General features: G+C 49.6%; 1 protein-coding gene across 2 annotated transcripts; it reads right to left on the bottom strand.

The window, feature by feature from the left end:
- Positions 1-1,122: 1,122 nt before the first annotated feature.
- Positions 1,123-5,749, bottom strand: IL10 (interleukin 10). 2 transcript variants are annotated; one of them, XM_039881888.1, is made up of 5 exons: positions 5,403-5,749; positions 4,537-4,596; positions 4,111-4,263; positions 3,113-3,178; positions 1,123-2,059 (listed from the first exon to the last, which is right to left on the bottom strand). In XM_039881888.1, the coding sequence occupies exons 1-5, from the start codon at positions 5,550-5,552 to the stop codon at positions 1,967-1,969; spliced, it is 522 nt and encodes a 173-aa protein (XP_039737822.1). In that variant the 5' UTR covers positions 5,553-5,749; the 3' UTR covers positions 1,123-1,966. The 2 variants fall into 2 exon arrangements, with proteins under 2 accessions (XP_039737822.1, XP_039737821.1); XM_039881887.1 differs by having other exon boundaries at positions 5,388-5,746.
- Positions 5,750-10,580: the final 4,831 nt, after the last annotated feature.

Below are 10,580 nucleotides of genomic sequence, written 5' to 3'. Positions count from 1 at the left end.
CCTGATACATATATGTCTAGTACTGACTAGCTCAAAATAAGTGCTCAATACATTGTAGTTGTTGTAATATCAGCTGTGTGGCTTCCCCAGAGGAGTTTCTGTCTGTTGGTTTCAGATGCCCATGTCCCTCACATGAGGTGCCAACCTCAAACTTAAGTTAGTGTACAATGCCTTGAAGAGAGTCCTAACCATTTAAACTTTCCTGGCTGAGGGACTCATGGCTTCTTCTCTGTTTCAGTATAGAAGCCTTAGCAAAAAACAGCCTCGCTCCTTCTTTCTTGTCTTCTGCGAGCCTCCATTCTTAAACCTAACCTTTCATCTCAGAATTTCAGCTTTGATGCTCCCCACTTCCTTCCTATGGTTACTTTAACCGAAGTGAGTCAGGTCTTACTGAAAAACTGACCACAGCCAGTCCCATCCTACCCTGGACCAGGGATGCCGAGGCAGAGTGTGAGGGGGACCAGTGTTTACTCAGCCTATTCTTTCTCCCTCTCTCCAAGCCACTGGGCTTTGAGTAGGGTTTCCCCAGCCACCATGCCCCTCCCAGCAGACCGCAATCAGAAGCCAATCTCACATCTTTCTGATGGCTCAAGGAGGAGTGGCAGCAGCTTAAATCCTTTGGTATCCTATCAAGTGGGCTAATTTGCTTGTATTCTACTCTACTGGGACCAGCTAATTCCCTTTGATTTCAGCTCAAGAAGGGGTTTGTAGGAGTTTTTAGCTGTGAATACCAATAAAAACCAATTGTGTGCACTGGGACCATCTCTTAGTGCTAGAGCCATGATAGCAGTCTATCTAAATTCTAATGATAACCCAGGCAAACTAGTATTCACCCCTGGACCTTTGGTGCTTGAAGAAGCAAAAAAAAAAAAACACCACCACCAACAAAAACAAAACAAAACAAACAAACAACAAAGCCACTAAACAACTTCTTCTGCCTATCTTTCTAATTCTGGTATGTAAACGATCTTCCTTAGCCTTGAAAATCAGCATGTTCTTTAAGGATTTAAGAATAATTTCTTAAAAGATTAAGTTTACGGGAAGACTATGATGGTCTTTGCTGTTGGCTTTTGGAGGAAGAATACCTATTTCCCCTGCTCAGATTTGGAACCTTCACACTCTGGGAGAGGGTAGCTGGCTTCTTACTCCGGAATGCAGAATTCATTCATCTACTCTCTTCTGTCTTGGAGACTTTGAGGGAATAATTTTCATAAGACAAAAGTCAACTGACACCATACATTTTAATAAGACCCATTTATTTATTCAAAATTAAAATCTGCTATGAAGACAGACAAACAATGTAACATTCCCAGAGGAATTGAATTGCTTCTAGTTAAAATTGAGTTCTATTAGAACCAATTTTAGATTGTTATAAATAACAAGTTAGCCACAGCTTTCAAGAAAAAAGTGATTGGAAAACAAGGTCAGGGGAATCCCTCTGAGCCACTGGAATATTAATTAACTGAGGGGCTACCTGGTTTCTCTCCCTAAGAGGTTAAGAGTCTTTGTAACATTCTGGGAGCCCCAGGCTTAGGGACAAAATAAATTAGAGGGAGGTGAGGGAAAAGAGCTCATATCGAGTGCGGTCAGGCTTGGAATGGAAGCTTCAGTTGGCTTCCCAAGAAACATTTTTTTCCTTATATAACATAATTTCTCTTAAATCACTTAAATACCATAGGGTATTACCCAACGGAAACAGCTTAAACACAGGTGGAAATAATAAATATTGAACAAAATTATAATATTGGGCTTCTTTCTAAATAGTTCACAGAGAAGCTCAGTAAATAAATAGAAGTGGGAGTTGAGGTATCAGAGGTAATAAATATTCTAGGAGAGAGGTCCGACAGGTTTCCTGAGGAGCTGGTGTGGATCTCTCGGAACCCTGGGTTAGATTTTGGAGATCTCCTATTTACATCCTAGGGTCTAGCAGAGTCGCCGTCCTGGATGTTTTCTTCCTTAGGATGTCTTACTTTTTCATCTTCATTGTCATGTAGGCTTCTATGTAGTTGATGAAGATGTCAAACTCACTCATGGCTTTGTAGACCCCTTTCTCTTGGAGCTGTGTATGAAGATAAGAAATGTTTAGTGAAAATCCAAACTGGGCAAGTAAGTAAGTGGGTCCCTTGCTTGGATGGTCATGACCCTGGGGCCTGGAAGCTGCCCTTGACCCCTCCAGTCAGGAGGAGAAGAACGGACTCAGGGAACCTGAGGATATGCCCAACTGCCTCGGGAAAGGCTGTGCGTTGACATGAAGCATAGCTCGTGGTGGCAAGAGGAACATCCACTCTGCAAAGCACAGTTTTCAAAAGGGTGCTTTTCCAATAATTTTAAAGGTCATGTGCTCACATGATGCTTATTCAGAATTTGCTGAAGGACCCTTAGAGGAACCACTTTGAAAGCAAGACAGTGAGAGAAGAGAGGGAGCCTCTTTTAGGTTTATTCTCTCTCACCGAGAGATTGAGCAGGGCCCCCCAACCCCACCGCTCCAGCCTACGTCAGGGGATTTGTATCCCCTTGATGGTGGAACCTTGCCCACTGTCTGTCCCCAGGCCCTGAAGAGGACACGAGCCACAGGCTTTCTTGGAAATGGGGTTTAAATGTTCATGGACATTTGATTTGAGAGTTGACATTCTCAAGCACCATGAGAGATGTAAGTGGCAGATGGAAAGTGAGCATGTTCCAACTCCAGATAAGTGAGAATCCTGCTTCCTGCTCTGCCTGAGTTCTGGGGAGTCCAGGCTGAACCCCTGGGTGTGTTTGTGTGTGCACATTCACGTGTCGGCTTCCTGCACGTGTGGCATCAGTCTAGATTCCCAACAAGTTACTTTCTGTTTCCTTTGTCACTCTCCCCAGCACCCAGCTCACTGTGTTCACAGGTGGCTGGCTCAACTCACAGGGCTGCAAAGGCGGGGAGCAGTCATTTAGAAACCCCCAAAGACACTTCACAGAAAACAAATATAACCCAAGCGACAGCTCCTCACTGACTGAGGAGGTCACACCATCTGTTGGGTTCCCACAGTCCCTCCTAGTCAAGGAGGGGGCCTGCTTAGCAGCTGGGGAGTGGACAGAGGTCATGTTCCCCTAACCCTCCTTGCCACCGTCTAAAGCTTACCTTACTAAAAGCGCTCTTCACCTGCTCCACCGCTTTGCTCTTATTTTCACAGGGTAGAAAGCGATGCTGTGGAGGAAAGGAGAAAATGTTAAAGACACTGGCTCCCAGACCTTGAGTCCATAGCACTTGGGGGACAAGCTGGTGGCATGAAGAAGGGGCCAGGCTTGTCTCGAAGGCTTCCCCACACCCATAGCCCTATTGCTCATCCTTCCACACCAGACAGAGGAAAAACATAGCCCAGGAGATGAAATGTGTCTGCAAGGCTTGCGTGAAAACCCAGGTCTTGGAGCTTCCTCTTGTAGAATGCCCGGTGCTGACTAGATGCTGAGCCGGCCATTCTGGTTTTTTCCTGCTTCTCTGTCCTGTCCCTCCCCTTAAGTTCCAGCCACTGGAGACCATGTCTAAGTCCCCAAGGAACTGACACAGTCTCAACTCTGCGGACCAAGTTCTTTGCATTGTCCCATCCCACAAATAGAGACCCAAATCAACCCATTTCCCATTATCCGCGACAGAACAAAGGAAACCAGAAGTGAGGGTGTCATTTCTGTTGAAGAAATAAATTATCCTGGGGAATCGTTTGTAGACACGAGCCTCGGGGCCATTCTAGAATACCGGGGAAAATTCTGTCAGTCATTTTGGGCCCACCTAAAGTCCAAGATTAAGAGGTAAGTGGAGTTTCCTCTCTCCAGGGACCTTCACCTCCCGGCTCCTCCTGCCGGGCCCAGGGCTTAGGTCCCAAGGGACAAGGGAGCCCTGACTGAAGCTCTGGGCCCCTTTCATAAAGAGAGAGGCGAATAGTTAATAACCCACAAATGACTCACAAATAACAGGAAAGCTATTTGCAAACCTTCACATGTAAATGCCTAGCAGCCACCCCCACTCCTGCTCAGAGAGAAATGAGAGGGCTCCTGCCACTCTGTGTCTGTGTGTCTGGGTGTGGGATGGTGTTTCGGGAAGAGCAGAAAAGCTACGAGGGAGAGAACGGGGCTGTTACTCACGCAGCGCCGAAGCCTCAGCCTGAGTGTCTTCAGCTTTTCCCCAAGGGAGTTCACGTGTTTCTTGATGTCTGGGCCCTGGCTCTCAGCCTGGGGCATCACCTCCTCCAGGTAAAATTGGATCATCTCCGACAAGGCTTGGCAACCCAGGTAACCCTAAGGGAAGGAGCAGAGGGGTGGTGACCGGTAGGAAGGGCTGCCGCTAGCTCGACAGGATAACTTAGTCCCCGGGAACCTTTCCTCGCCAGACTCCTTCCCCCACAACTGAGACCTTGGTAACCCTCTGGCTGGCTATGTGCTGAGTTAAGATCTTCCCACTTCTCCTTTTCAAAGTGAACGAAGAGGACCCAACTCCTTGCAGGCGTGAAGCAGAACCTCCCTTCTCCTAGTCACAGTGCATACTCCCCCACCCACCCACCTGGCTCTCACCTTAAAGTCCTCCAGCAAGGACCCGTTCAGCAATATGTTGTCCAGCTGGTCCTTCATTTGCTGCAAGAAGAACAAAAGGAGAATGAATCCAAGGTTTGGGGAAATACTTAAAGTGAATGTCCTTTATTTATAGAGTTTTTGATTTTTAATCACTGCAGCCCTGGCCCAAAAATGGAAAGGAGAGTTTTCAAAATGAGACATTCACTGTTGCTGAAACTCAGTCAAATCAGGTCCTCCTCCTTTTCGGGATCAAGTTATTTAAAACATTCTGCCCGATTTGGAAGCCAGGGCAGAAGCCTGACTCAGTCCTGGTCTTCTTCCTACAGAGACTCATCAGGTTTGAAGGGGCCGCCCGTGTCAGCCCCTCAGTGCTCTCTGCCTGTCTTCCTTCCTCCTGCAGACACCCCCGGCAGGTCTGAAGGCTCTCTGGAAATGGGAGGCAGCCGCTCACGCAGGTTTCCCCCTGCATGGTGCTTCCCCAAACTGTCAGTCTTTCAGGTTCTGGAATGCTCTAAGCAGAGGCCTTCACCGCTTCCCTGCCACAGGGCTGGGGCGTCTGCACCTTAATGACCCCATTTGTGATTACTCCCAGCCAATAATGTCTCTGGCTCCAGCAGAATCTTATAAAAAGTTTCTGAGCATAGGAGAGAGAGTGCTTTTATCTTTTAGGCAGCTTTTCCTGCACCTTCATTGAAGCCCTGGCTTGACAGGGGGACTCTCTTAAGAATTTAAGTTTGGGGAGAATAGGTGCTGGTGATGGAGGCAAGCTAAAAGCAGGGTTCTTAGAGCTCTGGCAGGGCACCTAGTTCAGGTGGTCTCAGGAAAAACAGACGGGAAGGCATCATACTCACAAAGAAAGCCTTCACCTTGTCGAAGGCAGCTCGGAGCTCGTGAAGCATGCTGGGCAGGCTGGCTGGGAAGTGGGTGCAGCTGTTCTCAGACGGGGTGCGCTGGTCTCGGCTGGCCCCCACCCCGGCCAGGAAGACCAGGCAACAGAGCAGTGCTGAGCTGGGCATGGTGGAGCTCTGTCTTCTCCTACGAGTTGCTATGTGGTTTGGTTGAGCGAGAGCAAGCCCCTGATGTGTAGACCTCACCTACTGTGTCCCCCTTTTATATTGTGGGTTCAATGAGGCCTCCCATTCATAAAGCCACAGAGTGACAGGTTCCTGGCAAACATTTCTTCTGATTATAGCTCCACCCTTCCCTAGACCTCTCCAACTTTGCATTTTGTTGAACTTCTTTAAGATTTAATTTTTGCAACGTAAGCAAAAGGGGAGGTTGAAAACTAACTTCTGCAATAAGGCTATTTTTAGAATGAGCTACCTCTCTCTCTTTTAAAATAAAATTTCAGCTTCTCTTAATAAAAAAAAAGTTGATTTCCTGGGGTGAACGGCTGCTCCGTGCGCAGAGGCCCACAGTTGTGGGTTCCATTCACGTGTTCCTAGGTCACAGTGACGTGAACAAATCGGTCATTCCAGAGTACACTGGGATTGAGAAATAATTGGATCCCCTTCCCAACCTGGGTTGAATACCCAAGGCTTCTCCTTGCTGAATCAGGAAGTCACCTCAACTCTCTGGGCCTCAGTTTCCCCGAGAGAAACACGAGGGTGAGCTAAACATCCTCAAAGCTGCCTTCTGCTTCTTTCATGTTCTGCTGGGAGACTGCCCCCTCGGAGAGGCCCGCTTCCCGCAGGGCGGGCACGCGGTGCGCTCCAGGCTCCTTCTTAGGCTCCGGGGTCAGAGAGACACGATGGCTGGTGTCTTCACCCCCTCGGCTGTCCCAGCACCAGGAGGAGGGAAGTTAGTGAGAGTCGCCACACGTACTCAAAGCTTGAAACCTGCCAGTCACTGTGTCTCTTACCATCTCCACGTTACAGTGAGCGAACCGAGGCCCAGGGACGTTACGGAACCGGCACGAGGTTCCGTGGGTGCTGAGTGAGGGAGCCAGAATTCGCACCCGGGCCGGCCTGACGCCGACACCGCGCTCCTTACCTGGCTCCACACCGTCCCCAGTATGTGGGAGGAAAAGACTGGGTTAAACAGTCCTTGGGGTTTCTTTTAGTCATGAGTTTCTATGGCTGGAGACTTAAGCCTGAAAAATGGGGAAGAAAAGTAGAAATAACCCGGAAAGTGAGTCAGGATCCCTCGCCAGCTGGACGGCAGGCCCCTCTCCCCCCTCTCACCTCCTCCTCCCACCTTCTCCTCTCCCTGCTCCGAGAAGCCTTAGTTGTCTTGTCCTGGATTTGCACATGTGAATGTGTGTACATATGAGCGTGTGAGTGTGTAAATGTCATGGCTACAGCTGCAGTGCATGAGGTGTAAATGCAGGTATGGGTGTAATCAGGTTTAGGGCTTAGCCGGTGCATGAGTGTGTGTGTGTAAGTGTGTGTATGGTGTGTGTAACTGCAGGTTTGTGGTCATGAGCGTGCATGAGTGTGTGTGTGGCGTGTGTGGCTGGGTGTGTAACTGTGTGTTTGTGGTCAGGCCGCGAGCTTGCAATGAGTGTGTGTGTAAGGTGTGTGCATGGGTGTGTAACTGTGCTCAGGCTGCGAGCGTGTGCATGAGTGTGTGTGTAAGTGTGTGTATGGTGTGTAAATGTGTTTGGGACTGCGAGCGTGTGCATACGAGTGAGTGTGTGAATGCGTGGGGGAGGGGCAGAGCAGCCAGATGTGGGAGGCATGTTGCTCCACCTCTAGCTGGGAAAGACGGGGGTGGTGACATCGCTTCGGGTATCTGGACAGTCCCCGGGGTCCCGTGCCTTGCCCTCTCCCTTCCACAGGGGCTGCCCCAGCGCTGCAGAGAAGACAGTAACTGGGAGGAGCGCTGACCTGGGGACGGGGCAGGAGGCTGGGCTCTGTCCTGCCTCTGCCACTCTCTAAAGCCAGGGCAGCATCGGCCTCCCCCTGTCTGTTTTCCATCTGCCTCAAGCGGGCAACAGTACCTGCCTCTTGACTGCCAGGGGCCTTGGGCTTCCCATGGGCTGGGACTTGGAAAAGTAACAAGTGGGCCCACACGCAGGAATCTCCTGGTGTTTCGTTACTTCCTTGCCCTCCGGTATCAGCACTGGGACACGTTGGATGGCACCGGGTTCTGAGCCTGCCCCATTGGAGAAGGTCACCGTGTCACAGTAGGCGAGGTGGACACACTGGGCCAGGCCAGTCTGGAGTGAGTGGGAGGGAGGAGTGGGGAGTCCAGGCCCACCCTGCGGATGCACCTTCTGGGCCAGAATCAGGAGACTGTGGCCTCTCCCCTCAACCCTCTGGGGACTGTTAATGTAGAAGCGTAAGAATCGCGGGGGGAGAAAGAGCCTTTTGGAAACGGGGGTGGGGGCGTGGAGATAACTCACAACTGCTGCACCTGCCAGACTCCCCCGGGTTCGGAGTGCTGGGTCTTGCCATCGGGAAGCACAGAGGAGCCAGGAGCTGGGCTTTGCATCCCTTCCACCCTTCCCCTTTGCTCTTGGCTCCTGGGCTTTCTGGAAGCGTCTGCTCTAGTCCATAGGGCTGACCCTCCTCTACGCTGGGTGTTCCAGGTGCAGGCTTAATGTGGCAGAACAGTTAGCTCAGAGTACCCGAACCCCGGGCGAGGCTCTGAGGCTCTGCTCCTTGACCCAGGCAGCATGGACCCCTCTTGCCTTTGTTTGCCACCATGCCCTGTGCTTTCGCCCACTACTAACCTGCAACCCTAGAGCTGTCATCCATGTCCTATGTTGCCTCCCCCAGTCAGCTGCGAAGTCCCTGAAGCAGGACGTTGTTCTATTATCCTTTGTGTCCCTGGAGCTGGGCACAGGGACTGACCCACCGGAGCTGCAAAGTCAGGTGCAAAGCTTCCTCTTTCCTATATTAGGATGGACACAGCAGAGTGTCCTGAGAACCTTGGCCAGGGCTGGAGGAAGCAATGCTAAGGAGGCTGGTCTGGGCACAGGCAAGGACTCAGAGGGCTAGGGAGGGAAGCTCAGGGAGGCAGGAAACATCTCTTCCACTTCCTTCCTATAATTTGCGATATGTGTGTAAGTATATATACATATACATACGCACACATACATACACACATGCACGCATACTCGCATGCACGAGGCGGCAGGGAGAAGGGAGGTGGGCAAAAGCCATTTCTATCTTTTCTAAATCCACAAGAGGTTTATATAGTTGATCCTTTCCCCATTGATTTGAAATCACTGTCTTCTCTCACCTCAAAATTTCAGAATCTAAATGGTCAGAGAGGTAACAATAGGCAAATTTCTTGATGTAATATCTTAATTAACAAATAAAGATAACACTATCATCCCTATCGACATATCTCATAGGACTCACGTCATCTTGGTACAAGAGAATAAGGATGAACATTTCGGAAAAAGTTAAGACCCTTTGCTTTTATATTGACAAAATGAGAACAGCATAAATGGGAGTCATCCTATTTCTCAAGGCTGTGGAGATAATCTGTTTATCTAAAAAGTCACTAGGGTCCATTAGGAAAAGTCCCAAACTTACAGGTCACATCTGTATCGTACATGTCAACCATCTGCGTGTTAGAAGACTTGAGTTTGGGTTTCCGTGTCAGGGAAGAGCCGCGTGGAGCAGGAAGCGGGAGCGCAGCACGTGTGGAGGGAGCGTCAGTCTGGCCACTGTTTGCTCCTGAGGATTTCAAGAGGACACAGATGGCACCTGGCAGACTGTGAGCTCCTCAAGGTCAAGTGGCCTGAGTCCAATTTTCCGTCAGGTCCAGGTGCATAGTGGATGTCTAATAAACGCTAATTAAATTGAATTGAAGTGAATTTTCCCAGTGGGAGGGAAAATACCTCTCTTCCACCTCTGCTCTGGAATATTTCCTAATTTCTGGAATCAGATGGAAATAAAAGAAAATCTGGCTAAGCACGTCTTGAAAAAGAAAGGGATGCTATTTTTTTTTGGTCTCTTCCATTCAGTTCAGAGGCAGGCAGTCCGAAGCTGGAACAGCACCTGTATATCATCCACAGCTTGCTTTTTCTGCCTTATTTCCACTCACTGAGTTTCATCACTTTAGCTGCAGAGGTATCCAGGCAAAAAAGAACTGCCTGTGTGTGTGCATGCGCACGTGTGTGTGTGTGTGCACATTGGGGAATAGAGTCTGGTGGGTCCTATTTACAGTGCACTAGATATTATAAGGAGTCATCTCCCAGCTACCCTCAGGCTCGGCAAAATGGCAACCTTCTTGGTATAATTGCCCTGCGCCTTGCGGCAATTCTGTAGCTCAGACCCAAGAGTGTGGAAGAGTCCTGTGGGGCTGCACCGGAGCTGCAAAAGGAAGGCTAAGGAATCCTGGTTTGCTGGACTCCAGGTTCAGCCAGCTCGGGCTAAGGGGGCCACTCGGGAGGGAACAGGAAAGGAAGGTTTGTGATTCAGGCAGAGAAAGTGGGATGGCGGCCGACTGGGGAAAGGTGGATGACTATCCAGATGAAGAATCCTCTTGCGTTTTGAGTCCTACTCACCCACTAGTAGTTATTATTTCAAGGCTGATAATGAGAGTTTCATTTCTTCTTATCCTGGACATCTAGTGCGTACAATAATTTCCCCAGCTTGAAATAACCTCCTCAGCTCCCTGGATGGTTTACTCAGCAGCTATACTACAACAGGCCTGGTCAACAGCAGAGGCTGGCATCACATCCCCAAGTGTGGTTTAGTGGTGGCCCAAGAGGACAGGGTTCTGTTCCATTGTCCTTCTCTGGGCTCCTCTGACTTTGGTCTTGTGGCTGGGCTGCTTCAGACCAAAGGCCTTTGGGCCAGAATTTTTTAGGAGCCAGGTTGGAGCTGGCCCCTTGACCAAATAAAGCAACGGTTATGCAAACCCAACTGGGTGCTCTTCTGAGGATCGTGGCAGGCAGACAGTGTAAACCACAGCGGAAGGGCTGATTTTGGACAGCCACTGTGGAATTTCCCTTTGTGCAATGAGGCTCCAAATCAAGCAATTTGGATTTTCCTTAGGGGACAAGCACTGTGATCTGTAATTTTTATATGAGACATTTGGCTTACGGGGGCAAGATACCAGGTGTTGGAACTCTTATTACCCAG

The sequence above is a fragment of the Pteropus medius genome, unplaced genomic scaffold (assembly GCF_902729225.1).
Source record: "Pteropus medius unplaced genomic scaffold, Ma_sr-lr_union100, whole genome shotgun sequence".
Taxonomy (NCBI): domain Eukaryota; kingdom Metazoa; phylum Chordata; class Mammalia; order Chiroptera; family Pteropodidae; genus Pteropus; species Pteropus medius.
The sequence above is the reverse complement of the archived record's forward strand: the minus strand, read 5'-3'. Positions and strand labels throughout refer to the sequence as shown.